General features: G+C 34.4%; 1 protein-coding gene and 1 pseudogene across 1 annotated transcript; both read left to right on the forward strand.

Moving 5' to 3' along the window:
- The first annotated feature begins 216 nt into the window (after positions 1 to 216).
- On the forward strand, positions 217 to 2884 carry LOC140850941 (protein neprosin-like; annotated as a pseudogene).
- An 8915-nt stretch (positions 2885 to 11799) lies between these two features.
- On the forward strand, positions 11800 to 14595 carry LOC140850936 (protein neprosin-like). Its single transcript, XM_073258766.1, has 7 exons — positions 11800 to 11997; positions 12344 to 12430; positions 12542 to 12790; positions 12916 to 13074; positions 13199 to 13252; positions 13537 to 13683; positions 14233 to 14595. Exons 1-7 carry the CDS (start codon positions 11839 to 11841, stop codon positions 14593 to 14595), a joined length of 1218 nt encoding a protein of 405 aa, XP_073114867.1. The 5' UTR covers positions 11800 to 11838.
- The last annotated feature ends 12685 nt before the right edge of the window (positions 14596 to 27280 follow it).

Raw genomic sequence — 27280 nt, forward strand, 5'->3', positions numbered from 1 at the left:
TGGAGGAAGAAAAGGAAAATATTAATGTAATATTAATTTGATGATTAGATATTCCTAAATATTCATATCTTTTCCAACAAATGGTAACATATAAAATACTCTTCATTAATGTAAGATATACTTTGACATATAAATGGCAATGAGAGAGAAAAAATTTTGTTTTATATATTGGATGATACATTCATTTTATTAAAAAGGGGTTGAAAGAAGGGCACCATGAAGGTATATGTTAGCATGAGCTATGGTGTGGTGGCATTATTATTTGTGATGATCTCCTTATGGTGCATCAAAGCTATGGCACAGGACACGATGCAGCAATTGAAGGTTCAACAGCTCCTAAAGTGATTGAATAAGCATGCCGTCAAGAGCATAAAGGTTTGCTATCCAATAACAATTTCATTTATCTTTGTTTTGGATTTTGCTTGGGTTTTTGGGGTAAAAAAAAAAATTATTAATTTTGAGAGAGTTTTCAATAAATTTTTTGAATTATTTTTAAATAGAAATCTATTTTACAAAGTTATTTTTTTATTTTTTTAAAAAAGAACCTTAATTTGGTTTTCAATTTCTTAGATTATTTGATTTAATATTAATCTTTTAAAAGGAATTTTTTGTACAATGCTTGCAAAAATCAAGAAATGGTAGCTGAGAAAAATCTGGGTCATTCTATGAACAAGAAATGATAAACAAAATATTTTATATATAATATTTTTGGAAGAACGGTAGCAAGAAAATATTTTTGTACGATGCTTGTTGTTATCTATTATTTACTCTCAGTATTGCTATCTAATTTATAGAGTTAATTATTCCATTGTACTTATTTGGGCATTTAAAATTCTTAACCTGTGCTCTTTTTTTAATTTATTAGCATTTTATTCTGGCACTTTTTAAAAATAAAAATGTGACTCTTTTCGTTCATTCAGTACAATCATGTAGTTTCTACAATATTCTTCCTCCTTTATCGTGCTTATTTTTGGCATTTTTTACTGTAATGCTTCTTAATTTGTGATTTCATTTGTTGTAATATTTGCTTTTCCTTTTGGAAAGAGCCCGGACGGAGATATCATAGACTGTGTCCGTATCTCTGATCAGCCAGCCTTTGATCATCCTTTACTGAAAAACCACACGGTCCAGGTGCGCTCTCTTTCCCGCTCACTTCCTCTTTCTTCTCGAATCCTTCCCCTATGTTTACACCTGGCGGTCTCTTTTTGTACTTTGTCTTCACTTTGTGCAAAATCTTCAGATGAGGCCAAGTATCCTCCCATCAGGCCTATATGATGAAAATGAGGTAGCATCAAAGATAGAAAGTAGCTCCATACCTCAGCTTTGGCATCAAAATGGGAGGTGCCCCGAGGACACCATCCCTATTAGGAGGACAAAGAAAGAAGATGTGCTGAGAGCCAACTCCGTCGAAAGATATGGGAAGAAGAGTCCAGGGACAATCCCAAATCCCACTCCTTCATATTCGCCAGCGTCTGCCGATGGACATGAGGTATATAGTTTTGAAAATATATGAAAAGGAGTAGCTTAGAAACAAAGCATCTCTTTCTTTTCCACTTCTTTCCCATGCTCCTTCGCCTTTCTCCTTTGCCTTTCTCATTTGTGTTTGTTGGTGGGTCTTCTTGAGTAGCATGCGGTTGGTTATGTACAAGGAGGTTTCTACTATGGAGCAAAGGCAACCACGAATGTGGAACCCGAAGTTGCAAGAGCAAAATGACTTCAGTCTGTCTCAACTTTGGGTTATTGGAGGTCCTGATGAACTTTTAGATGCTATCGAAGCTGGCTGGCATGTATGTTATTGTTTCAGTTTCGAATAAATAGGAAGTAATTTTAATTACATAAAATTCTGAAAGTCCTCTCTTCATGCATTAACTAACTTCTACTGGTTACTCTTTGTCGTGGAAAAAAATCAGGTTTATCCAGGTCTGTATGGAGATAATAAAACAAGACTATTTATTTACTGGACTGTAAGTTAATATCACTTCATTTTTCTCTGGTCCCCCACGTGTTGTTTCTATTAGCTTCTTTTTTCCTCAACGTCTCCTTCCATGTCTTCCATGAGTTTTTTTTAAGTACATTTATCTTGTCAAATAAAAGGGATCATTGGATTGTTCATCATCTTGAGTTTTTCTGTTCTTTTCTAGTCAATTGTATGAAAGAGATGGATGATGTGGCACGGACATTGTTCATTTAGATAGATGACGTACATGGAAAATATTATGAAAATTGGGTGGCTTCTAATATTTTGCTATGAAAATTTCAGCAAGATGGTTATCGACCAACAAGCTGCTACAACCTAAAATGCTCTGGGTTCATTCAAGTCAACAAGGATTTTGCATTGGGTGCCACCATCAACCCTATTTCTAGCTACGGTGGAAGCCAATATGAAATCACTTTATGTGTCTGGAAGGTAAAACTTCGGTGTGGCAAAACTACAATAGTCATATTTAATTACTATATCACTTTTCATCTATAAATAATAAAAGTTTTCTTTTTTTTTTTCTTTTTTTTTTTTGAGTAGGATCCGAAAACTGGGAATTGGTGGATACAGTATGGGAATCTGTCTCCACTTGGCTATTGGCCTTCGTCCTTATTCCCTTATTTGACATATGGTGGCTCCCGAGTAGAATGGGGAGGGGAGATTGTGAACTTCAATTTAGATGGTCAGCACACCTACACGGAGATGGGCAGTGGCCATTTTCCAGGAGAAGGTTTTGGCAAGGCGAGCTACTTCAAGAACATTCAAATAGTTGATAACTCGAACCTTCTTCAAGCTCCTCAAGGGATTGCCACCATCATTACGAGACCCAACTACTATAATGTGCAGAATTACAGCAATGGTTTCTTCTACTATGGGGGTCCTAGTGGAAATCCAAATTGTCCATAGAAGCCCTCAACTTTTTGGCTTGTTGGGAAAAAAAAAAATCTATGAGAAAATATTTGAGAAAAATTAACTGTGAACCATCAATGCACAATGAAAATAAATAGTTTTTCTTTCTGGTATACTCAAGTAGATTTCTACCAAAAAAAAAACTCAAATAGATTGTCAAATAATCAAGCAGTAACATCCAAGCCACACAACAAATAATCAATATGAAAGTGAATTTAATAGCCCACAAGTAAGTGATATATAAAGAATTTTAATGCGGGAGCATTTCAATATGGAGGATGAAAAATGCTGGATCTATTCAGCAAAATTTCCACTATTGTGAATATCATGAGATTACACAATGTATTTCTACAGAAGTCAGAGATCACCACATATCAATGTCATCACCTTTGGGTGGAATTTCAAGAAAACAACAACAATACCTCGCCAAATGAGTGTGCTATATCCAAGTAAGCGAGAGGAGAAATTAGTGATCCAAACAATTGTAGTTGAAGAACAAACAACCAAGATTCACCACCTAAAATTTGAGTTAAATCAAAGCTAAAATTACCATTTAGTCTTCTGATAAAGTTGGAGGATCATCAAATTCAATGTGGACCACTTTTATCTCCAGAGATAAGACTGTATAGGTTTAGAAGCAAGAAATGCCACATTGGAAAGTCAAATTATGTGCCAAAGTTTTTAGAGCATGACTTCGTTGTACACTACCTAATTAAGATATCATTTTTTTTTAAAAAAAAGGGCAACTTTTGGAAATATGTGATCAGACTAAATTAAATTTCATCGACCAAGATATATTTTCTATAGAATTTTACTTTTTTCATATATATTTCTACTAGCCATATCTATTTTAAAAAAATTGAGTTCTACTTGAACTAGAAAAGGAACTGTACCTAAATTGTGTAAGAGGTACAAATACCATTTGTATATCTTCGTATATTATAAATCAATAAAAGGAAAGGAAACCTTGACCTTGTTTTTGCAAAATTCGCTAATTTCTTAAATCTTATTGAGAGATTTGATTTGAGCAAATTGAAAGAGTTATTTTCTTATCCCTAATTGGATTAGTCAAGGGCCTTCTCAAGGAGGCTCCTCCTCCCTTTTTCTTTCTTCTTGTCTTTGTGGTGCATAACAGAGAGGGGTTAAAACCCTTCTTTAATGATGGTGAGGGTGCTATGTTACCCTCACTTCTCCCTTTTTCTCTAAGTGTGCGTCCATCCCATTATATGGTTCAAGACCCATCCAACAAAATTAACTTGCCTTCCAAACTCATGTATACGTATGTAGAGGGTTTCACCAAGCCCACTATCTGTCCACACAACTCATGCTTTTCCCTAAGTAATGATTTTGTCATCATATCTGACTCATTCTTATCGGTATGAATTTTCTTATGATCATATAACAATTTCATCTCCAAAGCATCTTGAATTCAATATTACTATACTTCTAGAATAAAAAGTTGGATTCTTGCTTAAATAGTCATGCCTTAACTATCATAAAAAGCAGTCTATTTCTTTTACTTTTAGCTTAATTCTTGCAGGAAATTTTTCATGCACAATATTTCTTCACAAGCTTCAATCACTGCAATACATTTAGTATCAATAATAGATAAAGCAACGTGCTTTTATAATTTTGACTTCAATGACACCTCCCTCTACAAAAGAAATCGAGTACATTAATGTGGATTTCTTAGAATCAATATCACTAGTGCATATCAGCATCCATGAAACCTATCTAACATAGGTTTACCATCACCAAAACACAAATATACCTTGGATGTACATCTGAGATATATAAGAATCAATTTCATAGCTATCCAGTATTCTAGACTAGGATTAAAGAGGAACTGATGGAGAACACCAATCGCATGGGTAGATTCTACTCTTTTTTCAGACCATGATATACATCAAACTACCAATAGTGGATGCATATGGCACTTTCTTTTTATCTTTTTATCTTTAGGCTCTATTCCTGTAGGAAGCTTTTCATCGATAATGTTTCTTTACAGGCTTTCTTCACTGTAATACATTTAGCCTTAGTAGCAGATGAAGCAAAACACTTTTGTAATTTGATTACCATGGTAGTTCTCCCCTAGCAAAAAAGAGGTCAAGTATCCTAAAGTGGGCTTCTTAGAATCAATATCATTAGCCACGCATGTCAACATCCATTTACCCATCTGACTTAGGTTTATCATCACAAAAACACAAACAAACCCTGGAAGTGCCTCTGAGATACTTGAGAATAAATTTCACCACTGACTAGTACATGTTGTTTGCCAGGATTCAAGAGGAATTAACGAAAAATAGCAACTGCATTAGTGATTCTAGGCCTTGTGCAATTTAATTATGATGAATGTGGATGAATCTCATCAGGCATGTGGATGAATCTCTCATTTTTCGATGCATGTGTTTGGTGAGCACTAGATACATCTGGAACCTATATATTATAAAAAATTAAAAGATGTAAAATTAATTATAAATAATAACTAATTAATGTACAATATAAATCTAACTAAATAAATAAATCATACCTGCCCACTACTGGATGGCACCGAACGAGGAGTATCTACTGAGCTATGCGCAAAACATCCACTTGCCATCTGAGCATACATCTGATGGAGCTGTACCTCCAAGTAGAAAATTTTGTCATCAAACTCAGTTCGAAGCTCATCCCCAATTCTCTTAATGGTCTCTTCTGATGGTGCTTGAAAAGATTGCTCATGCAAATATTGTCTTGTCATGCTCGAACTTTAAGTACGCATTCGTCCATATCCATCTTCTCCCATCACCTCTACAAAGATATGATCTTTTAGTTCTGGTGTGCGCTCATCCTCAGGTACCTCCTCAAGTTATCGTTTCATCTCCTTCTATAATAAAAAAATATAATATTAATATTAATACATACTATATATAAAGAGAATTTAAATTATACACTTATAATACACTCTTATGCATCCGCATCAATAACACCCTACTTTGAAGTATGTGTTATAATAAACATGCTTAGTCGATCTGTTTCTAATCCCTCTGCTTCCATCTATTAACATAAATAATCCAGATATATATAAAAATTTACACTAGAGTTATATTTAATATAAACTTATAATATTCTAAATATACATTTGCTCTAATAACAGAAGATGAAGTTCTCTCTATCTTATGCAAGCCTCCCAACATCTTCTGGTTATTTTTGTTTCATGCACACTGTTCCTATAAAAGTTATTAATGTCATTAAAAATATAATATATTTTTATTATATGAAAAGAAACTAATCACAAAAGAACAAGTATCTGGACATCTTCTTGTCCCCAATAACGAATAAGTACCTCCGACTAATCAGCTTTCACATGCAGAGAAAGTCTAGAGATAAGATTTTCTTCCCTCTAGTGCTCATCATAGTAATGATGCTTGATATAAGATTTTTAATTCCTCCATATCTCACCAACTGACTTTAAACAGTTTTCTCTATATTCACTAAAGGTATTTGTGTTATCCTATAAAATTAAAATTTAACAAAGTTAGTAATCATATAAAATGTATGAATATAAAAGATAAGAGTTATTTCATATACAGATTTCTTCTTATGTTTAACAATACATATTTAATGTAATTTTCTTGAATGCTACTACATTAAAAACATAACCATTGAAAAAAATTATGCTGCTACATTAAAAACATGGGCAACCAGTAATTTGGAATTCCTTCGATTTTGTATCTCTTTTCAAATATAATCTAGAATTAAATACATAATTATAAAATAAAACTTATAAATATATTTCACCTGCACCTCTTTTCAAATGTGATCTAGAATATGTTGAGGCATTTCTATCTAAGATGCATATGTCAATGGGATATATATCTCTTTTTTCGCTATTACTCCTAATTGACTCTTGAACTTACTTGCATTAGACTTATAAGGTTGCATATGAGCATCAAATATCAAAGAAAACTTCTGACCCATACCCCAAAACTCAATATCGTGAGCCATACCTCGACCTCTTCATCTAAAAGTTGACTGACTCAAATAACCTAATTAGTATCCAAATACAATAATAAGATAAGATAGTATAATGATTTTAACTTTACATAAATAGAATAAGTGATTTTACCTGCAATATTTGATGACTGTGGCTGAGATAATGTGATCTCTGATTGCTGTCTATATGGCTAAGTATTATATGCTGAAAGTGATTGTTACTGTGACTCATTATGATTGGACTGATATGATGAATAAGTTTGTAATTTATCCAATATGGATACACCACGTGTCCTCTTTGGAGGCATCCTATATGTAAAACATAAAAAATAAGCATCATCTTCATCTTAACTAACAAATGAACAATATTAACTAACAAAAAGTAAATATAAAAAGTAAACATAAAAAGTAAATATAAAAAGTAGACATAAAAATAGAAGAGAGATACAGAATTTAACTAACAAATAAATAATAATAACTTACATCAAATTTTCATAATTAACAACGATCATTCGTCTTCATCTATCTCAATATCATCATCGATGGATCTCATATTATCTACAGTTGTTCCATCTACATCTTTCCTCACCCAATGAACATCATCATCACGAATATATATTATCTCATCTAAATGTTGCTCGCTAAAAAGCTCTGCTTGAGGTATTGTTTTAACATTATTTGAACCATCCTTTGAGTATACATCAAACAAATCTCTAACCGTCATCTTGAGAACAACACTTCATCTTGATTCTATAGGATCTGAAATATAGCATACTTGTTTTGCTTGACTTATTAGAATGAATAGTTCATTTAAAACATCATTGTCATTATATAAAAGATGACTAAAATTGACAAGTGTCATCTTAAACTCATCTATCTTCTTTCCCTTGATATCATCAATCCAATCACACTTAAATAGTACAAATTGCATATTATTGATATATCGAATCTTGATCATATCTATCAATCTTCTGTAATAAGTTATATCTCCAACACTTGTATGTGCCTTGACAACAGTACTATGATTTTGAGCGGTTCTCTTATTATCCTTATCAAGTTTGCAAAATATTAGAAGTTATTGATAATATATCCACCATAATGTCGTACAAATTGGTTTGGACCTCTAGCAAAATGCTGAGTTTCATCTGAGTACTAAATTTCAGATGTTCTTGCCTATATTTAATTTAATACATAAACTTTCAAATTATATAAAAATTAAATGATAAATAAAAATTTTAAATTTGAGTTGTTAGAAAAAATTAAATATGATTTGCTACATGCTCCCTCAACCATGTGTGAAAAGTTGATACATGGACCTTTTCAATTTGATCATCTGATGAACAAGGTATTTGTCTTCTTAAATACTCAATGTACTTCCTATATATACTATAAACAATATCTTTAATAAGTATAAATTTGTTAGTATATCTTACAAGTTGATCATGAAACTTACATCCGAATGAGAATTATGGCATCAATATTTTGTAGCACATAACAATGAGCTTGCTCTTATGTAACTTCATCAATATATATATTGGCTCCCTTTTCAATAGGATAACCCAAATTATTTCCACCATCATTATTCCGAATCAATTGATTTGACCTAGTTTCAACATCCTGTAAATATCTTAAACATATGCATAGTGGATGCTCTTAAATATATATCTCACCAGCTTGCAGATCCTTGCTAGCATCAGGATGATACTAAAGAAAGTCAAAATGAAAAAAAAAACATCATAAGTCGCAGCCCATTCCATGGTTGACATTTATGAACATATTCAAAAATTGATAACTTGCTGTTAAATGCAGTTTTGTTCTGACAAAACAAGAAGTAAACCACAAAGCGTACTGATTGTTGGGAAAAAACCGCAATCACAAACAATAATGCTGCAAATTTTTAGCAAGGCAAGATACTTTAAAAACATTCAAATAGTTGATCAGTTCAATAATCTTCGAGCTCCTCCTCTAGGACCTGCCACTTTTAGTATAAAATCCACCTGCTATCATGTGCACTATGCTGAAAATTACTTCTACTAGTATGGGGATCATGGTAGAAATCCCACTTGTCCATCGAAGGTTTGGCTTGTTGGGAGAAAGAATATTTGTGAAAAGATACCAGTGAACAATCAATGACAATGAAAATAAATATTTGTTTTATAGTCCTCCCCCTCACCACCTTGTACATTACCAGCTTCAATAATAATGCGAATTTCACTGCCATCAATGACATCATGTTATCCATTTTCTCCTTGTCACGCCCCAAACCCAGCACCTGGGTTGGTCACATAATACGGCCACACAATCCCCAGAGTAGTGCCCTAGAGATCATATAAGGTCTAAAATAAATATAAACTTAAATATTTTAAATAACCAGATAAATATCAAACATATCAACCGAGTCACATCTCCAAATCAAATAGTAAACTTTGTTCAAATACAATCATTCAAATGTTCATTGGTATTAGAAAATTTAAACTAGCTAAATTACTAAAAGCTTCAGTACTTGTCTTCTCTCGCCCAACCCATCCGAATTAAGCATCTTGTGGGTCTAAAAAAAAACAACAAGGAAGTATGAGCTTCTTCAGCTCGATAAGAATCACTGCATATGTATGTCAGACTAATGGATAAAGTGAAAAATATATTAATACCAAAATAATTTTATGAAGACTCGTATATATATAAAATAACTCAAATACTGGTATAAACATGCATTTAATAAATAATAGATCATCATATACCATCATGTGAGGTCTTTATTCTACATTAATTTACAAAAATCTTAACATCTGATTCATCTTTCCACAACTTCAGTTTGATAATCTTTTATCCTTTTTGGCTTTGGACTAACCTCAACCATGCCTGAGTCTCCACTCGATCAAATTTTCACTCATAAGCCTTTCAAGGTTGTTCCAGATATGAGCTCCTGGCTGGCTGTCCCATGTATGAAAGCCTGTGGGGGGCTGTCTCAAGTATAAACTCCTGACGGACTATTCCAGATATGAGCTCCTGATTGACTGATCCACATATAAGCCCATGGAGGCTGTCCCAAGCATAAACTCCTAGCAGACTGTCCCATACATATTCCATATGACAAGGATAATCCAAACCATATTTTTTTTCATAAAATTATAATATATTAACTTTATTAATAAATTTTAATTTACAGTGTAATTAAAATAAATATATCATACCCATATAATCATGTTATGTGCATTGAAATTGGTGACTTTTATTGGCACGATCATCCAAACTATTTACCGGCGGGGCAACTTTTTGGCAAGCGAGTGGAGCCACCCTATCATGGAATAATTTTACGGGTTCATGTTTCTCGTAAATCGATCTTAGAGATTCTATCAAATTCTTAAATTTATCCATGACAAAGCCGTCCAAACTGATCAAATAAATGTGGAAAGTGTACTGGCAAATCTGAAAAGTTCGAAATTTTTTTTAAAATTTTTATCAGATCCATAAACCAATTCATGACAGAGATGTCTAAATTGACCGGGTAATCATGATAAATATGCAGTAAATGTAAAAGGTTTGAAAAATCTCGCTGATTTTATCAGTGGAAAATTTGAAAAATCTTTTAAATTTTACTTTCCATCTGTAAATCCTTCTTATTTCATCAGAATCAAGATATTGCATCCAGTTACTCCTCTGTGCCCTTCTTTCCACTTTGGGATATGTAAGAGTCACGTGATATCGAGCTATTGAGACTTCATGAGAGAGAACCTCATTCAGGAAAGATAAGTGGACTTAAAAAGCAATTTTCTTCAAGAAGAAATTTGTGAAGCTCCGGCTATTTAAAAAATAAAAATCATCTTCAGCATTGTTGTTACAGTTGGTGGAGGATGTCAAACGCTAACTCTAATTCTAGAAACTGTAAGCAGTGTAGGAAAAAAATTTCAAGAAACTTTCTCATCACGTAAGTTGATGGATCATATATATCACGTTCGCAATGCATGCATAATGCTAGTGTTCCCAACCACTAAGCCCGCGCGTGACCAGAAATGGAAGGCTTTCTTCTTTCCCTCCGAAGACTCCGGCAAGGATCGGAGTCCTAGGGCCGCCGGACTTTTGCAGAATCTTAGAGCTGGACTCTTCTATAAGAAGACCTCCCCACCCCTCCATGACTCCCCACCGCCAAAAACAATCCTTATTTCCCTCTCGTTTTCTTGTAGGAGTTCAACGCCTCCCCGCCGGAACTCTGGGATACCACGCTCGGGTAGTCAAGGTAAAGCCTGGCCTTATTCTCATTGCTCTCCTTACCCTGGAACCATTATTTTCGGCGTCGATTTCGCTGGAAATCAAGTTGAAAGCCACCTCCCCTGTTTTTCCTATCGCTTTTCCCGCTTTTCCGACGATCGCCGCGGCTTTTATTCTTTGTGGATCCCTCGGCCGAGTTCCCCATGGTCACCTGATGACCAGAAAGTGGAGTGATTCCCTGTTTTTGGCCGTTTTTATCGTTGTTTTTGCCAGCCGGTCGCCGATGCCGGGTGCCATCAGTCGCTGGGCACCGCTGCCTGTCGCTGACCCTCCGGCATTGCTCACCGCGACCACAGCTGCGGTCCACCTTTCTTCCCCTGCTTTGCCTACCAATGAAGGGAAAAACAAAAAAAATCCTCATAGGCCACGTACTCATCTGACTGAATCTATCATCGGGTAAATATGCATGTTGTTGCTGACATAAATAACGAATGGCTGCGTAACATATGCCAAAAACACACCACAGCTTATAGGTTATGTTGGACTAAACTTGATTGTGTTGCTAAGAGAATTCATATATTTTAATTAATTGGGGGAATAATTGATGCATGATGATCAGATATGCTCAAGAATCCATATCCTTTTGGGAAAATTGTAACATAAGATATACTTAATTAATATATGATATACTTCGACAAGAAATTTTGATTTATATATTGGATGGTATATTTATTTTATTTTTTTTTAAAAAAGGTTAAAGGAAAGGGCCAATGAAAGCACATGTTAGTATGAGCCATGGCTCACCAGCGCTATTGCTGGTGATGATTTTCTTATGCTGCATTGAGTCCATGGTGCAAGCCACAACATCACAATTGGAGGTGCGGCAGCTTCTAAAGCGATTGAATAAGCCTGCCATCAAGACCATCAAGGTTTGCTATTCTACTATTCTCTTATTTATTCTTTTCTTTATTTTTTTTTGGTTTTCTAGGTTTAAAAAGATATTTTTTGTTCATTTGAGAGAGTTCTGACAAGATTTTCTGAATTGTTTTTCAATAAAAATTAATTTTCAAAGTATTTATTTATTTAAGGAGAGAAGAGAGCCATGCAGACAACATTCTATATTGTATACAGATATAGTTTATGTGTTTAAGTTTTATTCTTTTCGTTCAGTGCATTCTAGACTTTGTGGTTATTTTTGGCATTTTTCACTCTAATGCTTCTTGCTTTGTTGTTTCATTTGTTCTAATGTTTACTTTAAAAAAAAAAAAAAAAAAGAGCCCGGATGGGGATATCATAGACTGTGTCCATATCTATCATCAGCCAGCCTTTGATCATCCTTTACTCAAAAACCATACTGTCCAGGTGTGCTCTTTTTCCTCCTCATTGCCTCCTTTTTCCAATTCTTCCTCGATCACGTAGTGTTTGCACCTGGTGGTCTCTTTACTTTGTCTTCATTTTGCTCAAAATCTTCAGATGAGGCCAAGTATCCCCCCATCAGGCCTATACGATGAGAATGAGGTAGCATCAAATATGGAAACAAGCTCCATACATCAGCTTTGGCGTCAAAATGGATGGTGCCCCGAGAACACCATCCCTATTAAGAGGACCAAGAAAGATGATGTGCTGAGAGCCAGCTCTGTCGAAAGATATGGGAAGAAGAGCCACAGGACCATCCCAAATCCCATTTCTTCATATATGCAAGAGATTGTCCAAGGACATGAGGTATATAGTTTTGAAAATATATGGAAAGGGTTAGCTCTGGAACAAAGTGTCTCTTACTTTTCCATTTCTTTCCTATGCTCCTTTGTCTTCCTCATTGGTGTTTGTTGGTGGGTCTTTTTGAGTAGCATGCTCTTGTTTATGCACAAGGAGGTTTCTACTATGGGGCAAAGGCAATCATGAATGTGTGGAACCCAAAAGTGGAACAAAATGAGTTCAGTCTGACTCAGCTTTGGGTTATGGGTGGTCCTGATGAACTATTAGACTCCGTCGAAGCTGGTTGGCATGTATGTTATTGTTTCAATTTCAAATAAATAGAAATAGTTTTAGTGACAGGAAACTCTGAAAGTCCTCTCTTCATGCGTTAACTAACTTCTGCTGGTTACTCTTTGTTGTGGGAAAAAAAAACAGGTCTATCAAAATCTGCATGACGATAACAAAACAAGACTATTTACTTACTGGACTGTAAGTTAATTTTCCTTTGTCTCTCGTCCTCTGTATGTTGTTTCTATTAGCTTCTTCTTTCCTCATGTTCTTTTACATTGTCTTCCACGAGTTTGTTTAAATAGATTTGTTTTATCAAATAAATAAAAGGGAATTGGATTGTTCATTATTTTGAGTTTTTCTGTTTTTTATGGTCAATTATATGAAATAGATGAGGTGCCACACATATTCTTCGTTTCCATAGATGACACGGCAAAAATTATAAAAATTGGGTGGTGTCTAATATTTTACTATGAAAATTTCAGCAAGATGGGTATCAATCAACAGGCTGCTACAACCTAATTTGCCCTGGGTTCATTCAAGTCAGCAACGAGGTAGCATTGGGTGCCGCCATCGAGCCCATTTCTACTTACGATGGACCCCAATATGAAATCACTCTACAGGTTTGGAAGGTAAAATAAAAAATGCATGTGATTTTTGTTTCTCATCCTAACTCGTAAGCTCTTGGTGTAGCAAAACAATATAAGAGTCATATTTAATTAGTCTTTCACTTTTCTTTTCCACCCTGTAATTTATTGCGAGATAAGGGGTGGATTTGCAGTGTCCTTTCTATGGCCACTTGAGGGTGGGGTCCCAGCAGTGTTTAGATGCCATCTTATGAATTGCATGCATGCAGCAAAGGGCTTACGTTGGCTTTGGCTTATCTCCTTTTTCTCTTCCTGTGGCTGTGTGAAAACATATTTTGTTCCCTTCAGCTCCTTGCCCATTTGACGTGCCATGTGCTGAGATTCCTATTTTAATCCTCCGTATGAATTCTTCCATTGGCTGTCTCTGTTTTTCCGATGTAGTGTCAGCATGCAGACTAGTCCCAGCATTAGCCTTAAAACGAAATCTGTGATCATTTCATTCTTTCCATACTTTCCAGCAAACTGCAGATTACTTTTTCATTTTTCATGTATAAGTAATAATAAATATTCATATGGGTTTTATTTTTTGAGCAGGATCCAAAAACTGGGAATTGGTGGGTGCAGTATGAGAATCTATCTCCATTGGGCTACTGGCCTGCATCCTTATTCCCTTTTTTGACAAATGGTGGCTCCCTAGTAGAATGGGGAGGAGAGGTTGTGAACTATAATTTCAGTGGTCAGCACACCACCACAAAGATGGGCAGTGGCCATTTCCCTGGGGAAGGTTTTGGCAAAGCGAGCTACGTCAGAAACATCCAAATAGTTGACAAGTCCAACAATCTTCAAGCTCCTCAAAGAATTGAAACTTTCAATACAAGACCCACCTGTTATAATTTAAGCCATGCCGACAATTATATCTATTTCGGGGGTCCTGGTAAAAATCCCAATTGTCCATAAAATGTCTCAACCTTTTGGCCTGTTGGGAAAAATAACCACCATGAAAAAATGTTTTCAAAAAAAATAACCATGAACAGTCAATGCATAATGAAAATAAATGGTTTTCTTTACAGGCTCTGTTCACTACAACACATTTGGTTTTAGTGGTAGACGAAATGCCACGGTTTTGTAATTTTTGCTGCCATTGCACTTTTCCTCCCCGGCAAAAGAGGTAAAGTATCCTGATGTAGAGGTCTTTGAATCAATATCATTAGCGATGCATGTCAGCATCCATTTATCCATCCGACTTAGGTTTATCATCATCGAAACAAAGGGACATAACCCAGAAGTGCTACTGGGATATCTTAGAATATATTTCACAATTAACTCATATATGTTGTTTGCCAGGATTCAAGAGAAACAGACTGTTACACTTGGCCCAATTGGGCCCTAAATCAAGCCCATATGCGAAAAAAAAAAAAAAAAAAACTGGAAGAAGACTCTCGTTGGAGTCTTCTTCTTTTTCCCCACGTCCGATCAGGAGGAGGATTCTTACGGCTAGTAAAAACCCTAAGAAGACCTCTATAAAATCCTCCTTCCATTCTCTATGGCATCCGATCTCTCCTCTTATTTTTCTTGAATTTTTTCATTGAAGCCGCAGATGTCCTCATCGTGTTCGTCTCAAATCTCAATTGGAGACCTCACCGGAGTCGGAGGTAAGCTCCGACCCTCCTTCCTCTCTTCCTTCCCCTCCTTTCCATGGCTTTGTGCACTCTCGTCGGCCGTCGGGATCGTCAGAAAATCTATGAAAATGTGAACCCTTGTTTTGCTCTGTTCAGCCAGACCATCTTCCTCCTCTTTTTCGACCACTGGCACCGTCGTTTGCGGCGTATCACCCCTAGGATAAGGTCACCAGCCAATGACCGGAAAACAAAAGAAAAAGGGGCGGCACCCTATTTTTCTGACTTTTTCTTGATTTCTCATCGGCTGAACCTTGCCGCCAGCCATCCTTTGCCCCACCACTGTCGACTACCACTGCCGGACCTTCGACCATGCCGCCATGCCTCACCGGAGCATAAGCGACCCCTTTTTCCCCCTCTCATGTCCCTCTCTGTTCGGCCAGGAAAACAGAGAAAGAAGAGAAAAGAAGGAAGAAGGAGAAAGAAAAAGAAAAAGAAAAGAAAAAAAGAGAAAAAGAAAAAAAGAAAAAAAATAATAAGAGAAAGTTTTCTCTCTCTTTCTCTCTCCTCTCTCTATCTTCCCTCTCCATCTTCTCTCTCTATTTTCTCTCTCTAGACCTTTTCTCTTTCTTTATGGATTTTGTCTCTTTAGAATTTTTCTCTCTCTAATTGCATCACAGACCCTAGGATAAACTTGAGATGAAAATAAGATGACCTGAGATTGCTTCAAAATTCGTGCGTAGATTGGATCCCAGTCTGGCCCTTATTCGTAATTTATAACATCGATCATAGTTAATCTATATTGAGTTATCCTGATATGATCTTTGATGATCTCGACTATGATTGTTTCATCTAATGGATATTAAGATTCTCTCTCCACTTTCTCTCTCTACTTTTTTTCTTAAAATTTTTTTCCCTCTAAAATTTTCTCTCTTCATGGATTTTTTCTCTCTAAAAATCTTATGGATCAGTGGAGAGTCCAGATATTTAGACAAATCTTAATTTTGGTTAATCTAAGTGAGGTCCTGGATTTGTGTTATTAACATCGTTTATCTGTAATTTCTTTATATATGATTTTTATATTTGATGAGGATCATCAAGAGATACGATTGTCTGCATAAGATGTCGAGTGAAATATCTTATTTTTAAAATTCATAAATAAAAGAAGAATATTAATTTTTGTGCTTCAATCAGTCACTGGTAAAGGTAAGAATCCCTATATATGATCACCATTATATATGTTATTTTACTGTTGGTATTGCATCATTGATTTTGCATCATTGGATTTGAGATTGATGAATTTACGATATCTGAGACACCATTATTTGCTTATATGATTTTTGAGCATGAGTATGTTATGTCAATATATATATATCAGTGATTGATGGCATGATTATATGGATATGATATATTTATCTTGATTACATTGCAGATTAAAATTGATTAAAAAGTTAAAATATTATAATTTTATGAAAATAAATAAAAAAGAGATATAATTTGGACTAGCCTTGTCATGTGGAACAGCCATCAGAAGCTTATGCTTAGGATAGCCCCCACAAGCTTATGCATGGAAGAATTTGATCTGAGAAAGATCATAGATATTTTGATCCGAAAAAGATCATGGATATTTTGATCCAAGAAAGATCATCGATATTTTGATCTGAGAAAGATTATAAAAATCGATCCGATAAAAATTATCGCATGATCCTGGTTAGTCCAAAGTCAGAAAGAAAGAAAAAGATTAAAGATTATGCGATAATGAAAAAGAAAGAAAAGACAAGACATGAAATAATTGCTAAACAAAAGTATTTCACCTATTATCATATGATAATGTATCTCTTTTGATAAGATAGATAATTTATAGATATTTGTATTATTCTAGATATTGAACATAGGATTTAATATTTTATTGCTTATCTTTATTTTTAGATTATATTATTATATTGATGTGATATGAAAATTCTTACTGGCTATAAAGCTCACATCCCTCCATTTCTTTTTTTTCTTCTCAGAGTTATAGGATGCTTATGATTGTCTATGATTTGGATTTACAGGTGAGCAGATAGATAGATAAAGTGTCATGATATCTAATCAGAGAATTGAAGAAATTTTATTTGTAATTATATAAGTTTTATTAAGTATTATTGGAATCAGATGTTATGGATGTTGAGGTTATAATGAATTACTTTTGGCCTTGCATATTTTTTAGGGCTTGCTCTAAGGAGTGTGTGGCCATCACGTATCTGATTGGGTGTTGGGTTCGGGGTGCGATAGAATGGTATCAGAACCTAGGTTATAATTATTTGGAGACTATGATATAAGTGATTAGAATATGATAGAATAATATCAGAGCTTAGGTTTAATATCACTGAGATTATGAAGTGATATAAAAACTTTATGTATGATTAATAGGATGTGATAGAGTGATATCAGGAATATGACTGAAGTGGTATCAAGACTTTAAGGTCATTAGGGACTGTGACATCTCTGGGATTATAATCAATAGAGTATGATAGATAATATCAAAGCTTAAAATTATGATCATTAAGCATGTGATAGAATGGTATAAAAGTTTAGGTTATGATAATTAGAGAATATGACTTAAATGGTATTTGATCTTAAGGTTATAATTACTCGGAATTGTGACTTTAGAGATATTTAAACTTGAGGTTATGATCATGAGGAATACGATAGACATAAAAGAAAGGATTCAATATTTGGATTTTGAATCAATAAATACTATGATAAAATTTATACATAAGTGGTATATGATGTCTATAATAGAATTGATAAGTTATATTTTAGATTCTAATTAGTAGGGTTGACATGAGTATGAGAAGTGTTGACCCTAGAATGAAGAGGGAGATATTGATGTGTTGAATTGAATATATTCAATGATTTTGGAATGCTAAACTTATATGGTTGAAGATCACGATAACTTTTCGATGATAATTGTCTGAGCATTACAAAATTTTTGGACTTATCAGAAGAAAGTTAGTTAAGATGTGGTCTAAGAAGAAATTTCATCATACAAGAGAGAAATATTTTGAGCATTGAATCTATAGGAGGTCATATATGAAACTCAATTTTTGATGAAGTATATATTTGAAATTTATTTTAAGAATATGAGATATACATCTTGATGAAATTTTTGGTTATTCAAAATATCATGTTTTGAATATGACTCCTTGATCTTTCAAGTTGTATTGAATTTCAAGTCAAAAGTTGGCTTTTCTAAGTGGATCAAAGGTATTTTGATATTGTTGTTAAATTGAAGAAAAAAATTTATTTTATTAGAGTATGATGTATAAGTTATGATGAAATCTTTAATAATTTATATTTTTATCTTTGAATTAGATTCCTTATTTTCTTGTGATTATTGAAGATTGTGGATTGTAATTTAAGTCAGAATTCAGATTTCTGAGTTGAACTAAGATATCTTATTATTGTTAAATTTTGAATGACTTGTATAAGGGATAATATTTTATATAGATTTATCTATTGATGCTAAGGGTTGTAATGAAGGGAGCTTTACAAGAAATAACTAAATTGATTCTACTTACAAAGATGTTGACTTGAGTTCTTCTAGTTTGTTCAAGTTGGAGTTAATTCTTTTGCAAAGAAAGATTGGTTTGAAAGTTATCTAAATGATTGTAAGGTAAATCGAAGGTTAGCTTAAATAAATTTGAAACATATTGAATTCTAGGGGAGTGATGAAACTTATGAAATGATTTCAAATATAGAAAGTGGATGAAGATTTAATTTTGATGTGCTATGCTTAAGAGATAGTAAAGATAAAGAAACTTAAAATTTTAACCTAAATTTTATATAAAATTTGAAAGTTAGACCTACCTTTGATTGATTTAACATACAAAGATATTTTTATTTTTGATAGACTTATATAATTTGGTAAGTTGAGATCAGAGTGCGCAGTAAAAATATGATGGTTTAAATTGATTAAAAATATTAATCCTTTAAATCAAAAGATATTATGGAATATATTAATTGCAAACAAAGAAGGATTTTATTGATAATGAAAAAATGCTATAGATCTAGATCTAATCTGATCATAGCCAGATAATTTTGCCAGTAGGTTGCTTCATTGCAGATAATATCAAGAAATCCTAAATATCTAAAATTTATTATTAAGAGTTTGATAATTCTTTTGTTAGTTAAAACCTAAATATCCTGACACAGATATTAGATTCTATTTTTTTAAATTTAACATTGTTACTCGAACTGACCTAGAGGATTGAGGTTCTCTTAAGATGAAAGTTCACATGTTAAATTTGTTGAAAGGTTAAGAGAAGAAAGAAATCGATGATTGTGAAGAGTGCCCGATGTTCGACCTTTTTCTATTTTTTCATCATAGATAGTCTGAGATAATTATGAATTTCGAGTGGAATGTATTGGACAAAGAATTATGGTATGGTAATATAAGTATAAAATATTACTGCTCTTTCAAAAAAAATTAAAAAATAAAAAAAGGGGGGATGAGTTGAGATTTTAAATAATTTTTATTATAACAAGATCATGAGAAATAAATAATATGTAAGATATTGTTAGAAGCGTGAGAATGACATGATGAGTGTATATTTTTAAGTACGTATCTCAAATAATATAACTTAATTTCGAGGATGAAATTATTTGAAAGGAGGGAGAATGTAACATCGGATCCAATTGGGCCCTGAATCATGCCCATATGAAAAAAAAAAGAAAAAAAATCTAGAAGAAGACTCCAAAGGGAGTCTTCTTCTTCTTCCCTACATTCGATTGGGAGGAGGACTCCTAGGGCCACTAGGAACCCTAGGAAGACCTCGTCGGAGATCTCATCAGAGTCGGAGGTAAGCCCCGACCCTCCTTTCTCTCTTCTATCACCTCCTTCCCATGGCTTTGCGCACTCTCGCTGGCCGTCGGGATCGTTGAAAAATCCATGAAAAGGTGAGCCCCTATTTTGCTCTGTTCAATCGGGCCATCTTCCTCCTCTTTTCTGACCACTGATGCCGCCGTTTGCGGCATCTCCCCCTTAGGATAGGACCTCATCTCTCTATCCCTCTTCCTTGAAGGTCTTGGCCATCGGTGACCGGCCAATGACCGAAAAACAAAAGAATAAGGGGCGGTACCCTATTTTTCTGATTTTTTCTTGATTTCTTGCCGGCCGAACCTTACCGCCGGCCATCCTTTACCCCACCACCATCGACCGCCAATATCGGACCTTCAATCGTGCTGTCGTGCCTTACCAGAGCATAAGCCACCATTTTTTCCCCCTCTCGTGTCGCTCTCTGTTCGGCCAGGAAAACAGAGAAAGAAGAGAAAAGAAGGAAGAAGGAGAAGGAAAATGAAAAAGAAAAGAAAAAGAAAAGAAAAAAGGGAGAAAAAAAGAAAAGAAAAAAAAGAAAAAGAAAAGAAAAGAAAAAAGGGAGAAAAAAAGAAAAGAAAAAGAAAAAGAAAAGAAAAGAAAAAGTAATAAGAGAAAGTTTTCTCTCTCTTTCCTCTCTCCTCTCTCTAACTTCTCTCTCCATCTTCTCTCTCTATTTTCTCTCTCTAAAACTTTTTTCTCTCTTTATGAATTTTATCTCTCTAGGATCTTTCTCTCTCTAATTGCATCATGGATCCTAAGATAAACTTGAGATGAAAATAAGATGATCTGAGATTGTTTCGAAATTTGTGTGTAGATTGGATTTCAGATCGATCTTTATTCAAAATTTATAACATCAATCATGGTTAATCCATATTGAGTTATCCTGATATGACCTCTGATGATCTCGATCATGATTGCTTCATCTAACAAATACGAAGATTCTCTCTCTACTCTCTCTCTACTTTCTCTCTTAAAATTTTTTTCTCTCTCTAAAAATCTTATGGATTAGTGGAGGGTCCAAATACTTAGACAAATCCTAATTTTGGTTAATCCTAGGAGAGGTCCTAGATTTATGTTATTAAGATTGTTTATCCATAATTTCTCTATACATGATTTTTTATATTTGATCAGGATCGTGAAGAGATACGATTGTCTATATAAGATATCGAGTGGAATATCTTGTTTTCAAAATTCTTAAATCAAAGAAGAACATTGATTTCTGTGCTTGAATCAGTCACCGATAAAGGTAAGAATCGTTGTACATGATCATCATTATATATATTATTTTACTGTTAGTATTGCATCATTGGTTTTGCATCGTTGGATTTGAGATCGATGAATTTGCAATATCCGAAACACTGTTATTTGCTTATATGATTTTTAAGCATGAGTATGTTATGTCAATATATATGTATTAGTGATTGGTGGCATGATTATATGTATATGATATATTTATCTTGATCACACAGTAGATTGAAATTGATTAAAGAAGTTAAAGTATTATAATTTCATGAAAATAAATGAAAAAAGATATGATTTGGACTAGCTTTGTCATGTAGAATAGCCATCAGGAGCTTATGCATGGGACAGCCCCCACAGGCTTATGCATGAAAGAATTTGATCTGAGAAAGATCATAGATATTTGGATCCAAGAAAGATCATGGATATTTTGATCCGAAAAAGATCATCGATATTTTGATCCGAGAAAGATCATGAATATTTGATCCGAGAAAGATCATGAATGTTTGATCCGATAAAGATCGTTGCATGATCCTGGTTAGTCCAAAGCCAGAAAGAAAGAAAAAGGTTAAAAATTATATGATAATGAAAAGAGAAAGGAAAGACAAGACATGAAACAATTGTTGAACAAAAGTATTTCACCTATTATCATATGATGATGCATCTCTTTTAACAAGATACATAATTTATAGATGTTTGCATTATTCCAGATATTAAACATGGAATTTAATATTTTATTATTTATCCTTATTTTCAGACCATATTATTATATTAGTGTGATATGAGAATTCTTTTGGACTATAAAGCTCACACCCTTTCATTTCTCTTTTTTTTTTCATAGTTACAGGATACTCATGATTGTCTATGGTTTGGATTTGCGAGTGAGCAGATGGATAGGTAGAGTGTCATAATACCTGATGAGAGAATTGAAAAATTTTATTTATAATTATACAAGTTTTACTAATTATTATTGGAATCAGATGTTATGGATGTTGAGGTTATAATGAATTATTTTTGGCCTTGCATATTTTTTAGGACTTGCTCTAAGGAGTGTGCGGCCATCATGTATCCAACCTAGGTGTTGGGTTCTGGGCATGACAGAAATGACACGATTTTGTAATTTTTGCTGCCATTGCACTTCTCCTCCCCGGCAAAAGAGGTAAAGTATCCTAATGTAGAGGTCTTAGAATCAATACCATTAGCGATGCATGTCAGCATCCATTTATCCGTCCGACTTTGGTTTATCATCATCGAAACAAAGGGACATAACCCGGAAGTGCTACTGAGATATCTAAGAATATATTTCACAATTAACTCATATATGTTGTTTGCCAGGATTCAAGAGAAACATACCGACAACAGCAACTTCATTAGTGATTCTAGGCCTTGTGCAAACCATGATGAACATCAAACTATTAACTATGGATTTATAAAAATGCACTGCACATAAATTGATGTAGTCCTCAGATAGATGCCCATATACAAGAGAATTCTATACAGAAAAATTACAAATAAGTTCTCCAAAATAGATAAGCAATCCATTGATAAAATTTGCTCAAGTTTCTCTAAAAATAAAGAATCTATTAAAGAGTAAAGAATGAACATAGCTTATTGGCCAAGATGCTTAAAATTTGACTTTGTCACAATATAAATGTCCATACATACAACGGATGCTCTTAAATATCTCATTAGCTTGCAGATCCTTGCTAACATCAGGATGATACTAAAGAAAGCCAAAATGAAAACGAAAACACCATAAGTCACAGCCCATTCCATGGTTGACATTTATGAACATATTCACAAATCAATAAACGGCTGTTAAATGCAGATTTTCTTGGCCAAAACAAGAGGTGAAAAACCACACAGTGTACTAATTGTTGGGAAAAATTGTAATCATAAACAATAATATCATAAACTTTTTTCCTCTTTGTGTAATTAAATGATATATGGTAAAGCAACCTACAAAAAATATGACACTACAATTTTGATATAAATCTTTCACTATTTAGAATATTAAAATTATTGCAAGTCTTCTCTATAATAACTAGAGGCTACATAAATATACTATAGTATAATTAAATCTTAGATTGTACAATAAAAACAAAGGTTTTGTTATGGTGCTTCAAAGGGTAGTTAATCTTTTTATAATTAATATATTTTTAACCATCAGATCAAAGATGGATGGTTTAGATTTCTCCATCAACCATCAATTGGGGTATAAGATGTGCATGGCTGGTATAGTAAATACCCCAAACATCTTCTATTAAAAAAAATACCCCAAATATCAGGGTTAAATTGAATTCTATTTTTTATTTTCCAAAAGCTTCGATGAGGTGTGCACGGAGGGCAGAGGAGGAGGGGTAGGGCGGCTACCAGGAGGGGGAGGGTGGGTGGGGAGTTGTGCAGTAAAAATGAAAAAAGAAGAGAGTTGGGGGAGGGGGCTGCGGCGGAGAAGAAAAAAAGAGAGGGTGGGGGAGGCCGGGGCCGGCACGAGTAGGAGGCAGCATGCTTGAGGGAGGGGGCCCGACGGTGGCCTGCGGCAGAGAAGAAGAAATGAGAGAGGGTTGAGGGGGTGGCAAAGGGAAGAAGAAAAGAGAGAGGGTGGGTAGGGGATGGGGTGGCACAAGCACAAGGGGCTGGGGGGAGCGGCACCATGCGGCAGAGAAGAAGAAAGGAGAGAGGGTGGGGGGCACAAACATGGGGGCCAGGGGATGGCAGCATTTGGTGGAGAAGAAGGAAGGAGAAAGGGTGGGGGGGCGGCATGAGCATGGGGGGCCAAGGGGCAATGGAGGCCTATGGCGGAGAAGAAGAAAGGAGGAAGATGGAGGAGTGGCCCAAGGAGGAGGCGGCGTGCTCACGAGGGGGCTAGGGAGTGGAGGCCACCTATGGTGGAGAAAAAGAAAGGAGGAGGGCGGAGAAGGGGCCGGCACAAGCAAGAGGCGGTGCGCTCACAACGGAGGCAGCATGAGCACAGGGGGCCAGGGGGTGGCGGCCTATGGTGGAGAAGAAGAAAGAAGAGAGGGTGGGGGGGTGGGGGCATGAGCATCGATGAAAGGGTGTTGGAGAGAGGGAGGAGAGATTGTTGGTTGGGACGCTTATGTGGGAGGTAGGGAGGCGGGTGATAGTGGGGATGGGGGGGAAGACCCTCAAGGAGGCGAGCAGTGTTGAGAAAAAGTGGAGAAAAAGATGGAAGAGGATAAAATATTTTTATAAAAAAATATAACAAAATATAAGAAATAGATAGCAGTGTAATGTCTAAATTGCCCTTCATAATAGAAAAATATTTATAGAGTACCATAGCAAAACTCTAAAAACAATCATCATAAATAAAGTGAATTTCATAATAATAGAAAAAGAGGGCATACCTCACCAAATGAATAGATACTTTAATTAATTAATGAAATAGATTTTTCAAATATCAAGACCATTCAACTTGTCTCAATGTCAAGAATAATATATTAAAATTTTATCAAAATCAAGATATACAATCAACCATTCGATTATCTAACAAAGTAGCATCAAAATTTTCTATTTTCTTCTTCTCCATCTTTTTCTTTTTCTCACCGCCTATGATTCTGCGCCGCACACCTCTTTTTCATACAAAAGCTAGAGCTATGTTCTCCTTTATTTTTTATTTTAACATTATGGGCCCCATATAAGGAGGGACCGTACAACAAATCTCACCCTTGTGACTCATGTGGGAGGTTCTACCAAGTCCGCTTTCTCTCTCCAACTAATCAACTTTTTTATGAATAAGATTTTAATCATTATATCCAATCCATTATCATTGGTATGGATTTTTTCAAGACAAAATAATTTCATCTCCAAAGCATCCTAAATCTAATGATATCTCCATCAATATACTTGGATCTTGAATAAAATATTGGATTATTTGAAAGATAGATGATGCTTTTGAGTGTCACAATAAAAAATATGCTTCACTTGCTCTAGGCTTAACTCTTATAGAAAAATTTCATCCAAAAAAGTTTTTTACAAACTTCTACAACTGCAATATATCTAGCCTTTGTAGTGGGCAAAATAACATATCCTGTAATTTAGAGTACTATGACATGCTCCCACTGAAAAAATCAAGTACCCTAATGTAGATTTTTTGGAATTGATATCACTGGTCATATTTGCATTTTGCCATCTAATATAGGTTTGCCTTTACCAAAGCACAAACATATTATAGTAGTGCCTTTGAGATACCTGAGAATCTATTTAACAATTATCCAATATTCCTTACCAAAATTAGAGAGAAATCAACTTATAGCTAGTACAAATTGCATAAGCAATATTTGATCTTGTGCAAACCATAGTATACATCAGGCTATCAACTATGGATGCATAAGAAATCTTCTTCATTTCATATATCTTTATCTTTCTCCCTTGTAGGATATTATTTGAAACTTAAAGTAAACTAATTTGAACTTGCTTATGTTGAACCTTTTTAATAGCTTTTTGATATATCCCTTTTAAGATAATCAAAGTTTTATGTTCTTTCTATCATAATTAATTCTCATGCCAAGGATTTATTTAGCCAACCCTAAGTCCTTTATGGCAAAAGACTTGCTCAACTTTATTTTCAAACTTTCCATCTTTCTAGCATTATGGCTAATAATCAAAATATCATCTACATAAAATAAGAGAACAATGAAGTCTTTATCAGAGAATCTTTTTATAAATACATAATGATCAGAAATGATTTTACTGTACCTATGGTCTATCATAAATCAAACTTTTTATATCACTACTGAGGTGCCTACTTGAGACCATATAAGCTTTTTTTTAATCTACATACAAGATGCTCTTTATCTTTAACTCTGAATCTCTTTGGCTGCTCCATGTAAATTTTCCTTTCAAAGTCTCTAGGGAGGAAAGCAGATTTCATATTAAGTTGTTTAATTTTTAAATTCATGCTGATAGCTAAACCAAAAATAACTCAGATTGAAGACACCTTAACCACATGTGAAAAAATTTCTTCAAAATTGATATCTTTTTTTTTTGACTAAATCTACTTACAATTATTCATGCATTGTACCTTGGTTATGAGCTCTTCTGTTTAATCTTCAACCTGAACACCTACTTATTATTGAGTGCTCTCTTGCCCTTAGAAAGTTCCACTAGCTCAAATATGTGGCTCTCATGCAAGGACTTTATCACCTTCTATTGGCTTTTAACTACTCTCTCTTTTGCTCATGACACATGATTTTTAGTAGCATTATTGTTCTCCCCCATTAGTGATCATCACATACTTATGAAGAGAATATCTCTAGAAAAATTGATACATAGTAAATCTTCTCAAATATAACTCAATTGGTGGTTCTGAAAGGATTTAACATATTCATCTAGCCTATCATTATTAGATATGGGCTTATCAACCATGTTTCTATCATCTTCTTGTACATCTCTATTGTTTTCATCATTCTCCATGATAAAAGGCATCTGATGTAGATCAATATAATTTCTAGTGATAGATTTTGGCTTCTTAACTTTTTTAATTTTGAATAGTTTGATCTTTTAGAAACACAATATCTTTGCTTTTGATAACCTTCTTCTCAACTAGATCTCATAATATGTAATCAAAATCTTTATGTGTGTAACCTAGGAAGATACACTATATAGACTTGTCATCAATCTTAGATCTCTTATCTTTGGGGATGTGAATAAATACTCTATAGCCAAACACCCTTATGTGATTATATGAAATAATTTTTTTTCTATTTCACACTCTTTCTCACATCACCTTGAAGAGGAATTGAAGGAGAAAGGTTGACCAAATCTACTGCAGATCTCATCGCTTCATCCCAAAAGAAATTAGACAATGTTGCATGAGAGAGCACACACCAAATTTTTTTCATCAATAGTATGATTCATTCTCTTAGGAACTCTATTATGTTGAGATATTTTAGAAACAGATTTCTTA

The sequence above is a fragment of the Elaeis guineensis genome, chromosome 6 (genome assembly GCF_000442705.2).
Source record: "Elaeis guineensis isolate ETL-2024a chromosome 6, EG11, whole genome shotgun sequence".
In the NCBI taxonomy this organism is placed as follows: Eukaryota; Viridiplantae; Streptophyta; class Magnoliopsida; order Arecales; family Arecaceae; genus Elaeis; species Elaeis guineensis.

Bases quoted from the DNA above. Each gene is read 5' to 3' on its own strand.
- LOC140850936 (XM_073258766.1), top strand. From the start codon at position 11,839: ATGAAAGCACATGTTAGTATGAGCCATGGCTCACCAGCGCTATTGCTG. The intron at 13,253-13,536 runs GTAAGTTAATTT...TGAAAATTTCAG, and splicing joins GACTATTTACTTACTGGACT to CAAGATGGGTATCAATCAAC. The intron at 13,684-14,232 runs GTAAAATAAAAA...TTTTTTGAGCAG, and splicing joins TCACTCTACAGGTTTGGAAG to GATCCAAAAACTGGGAATTG.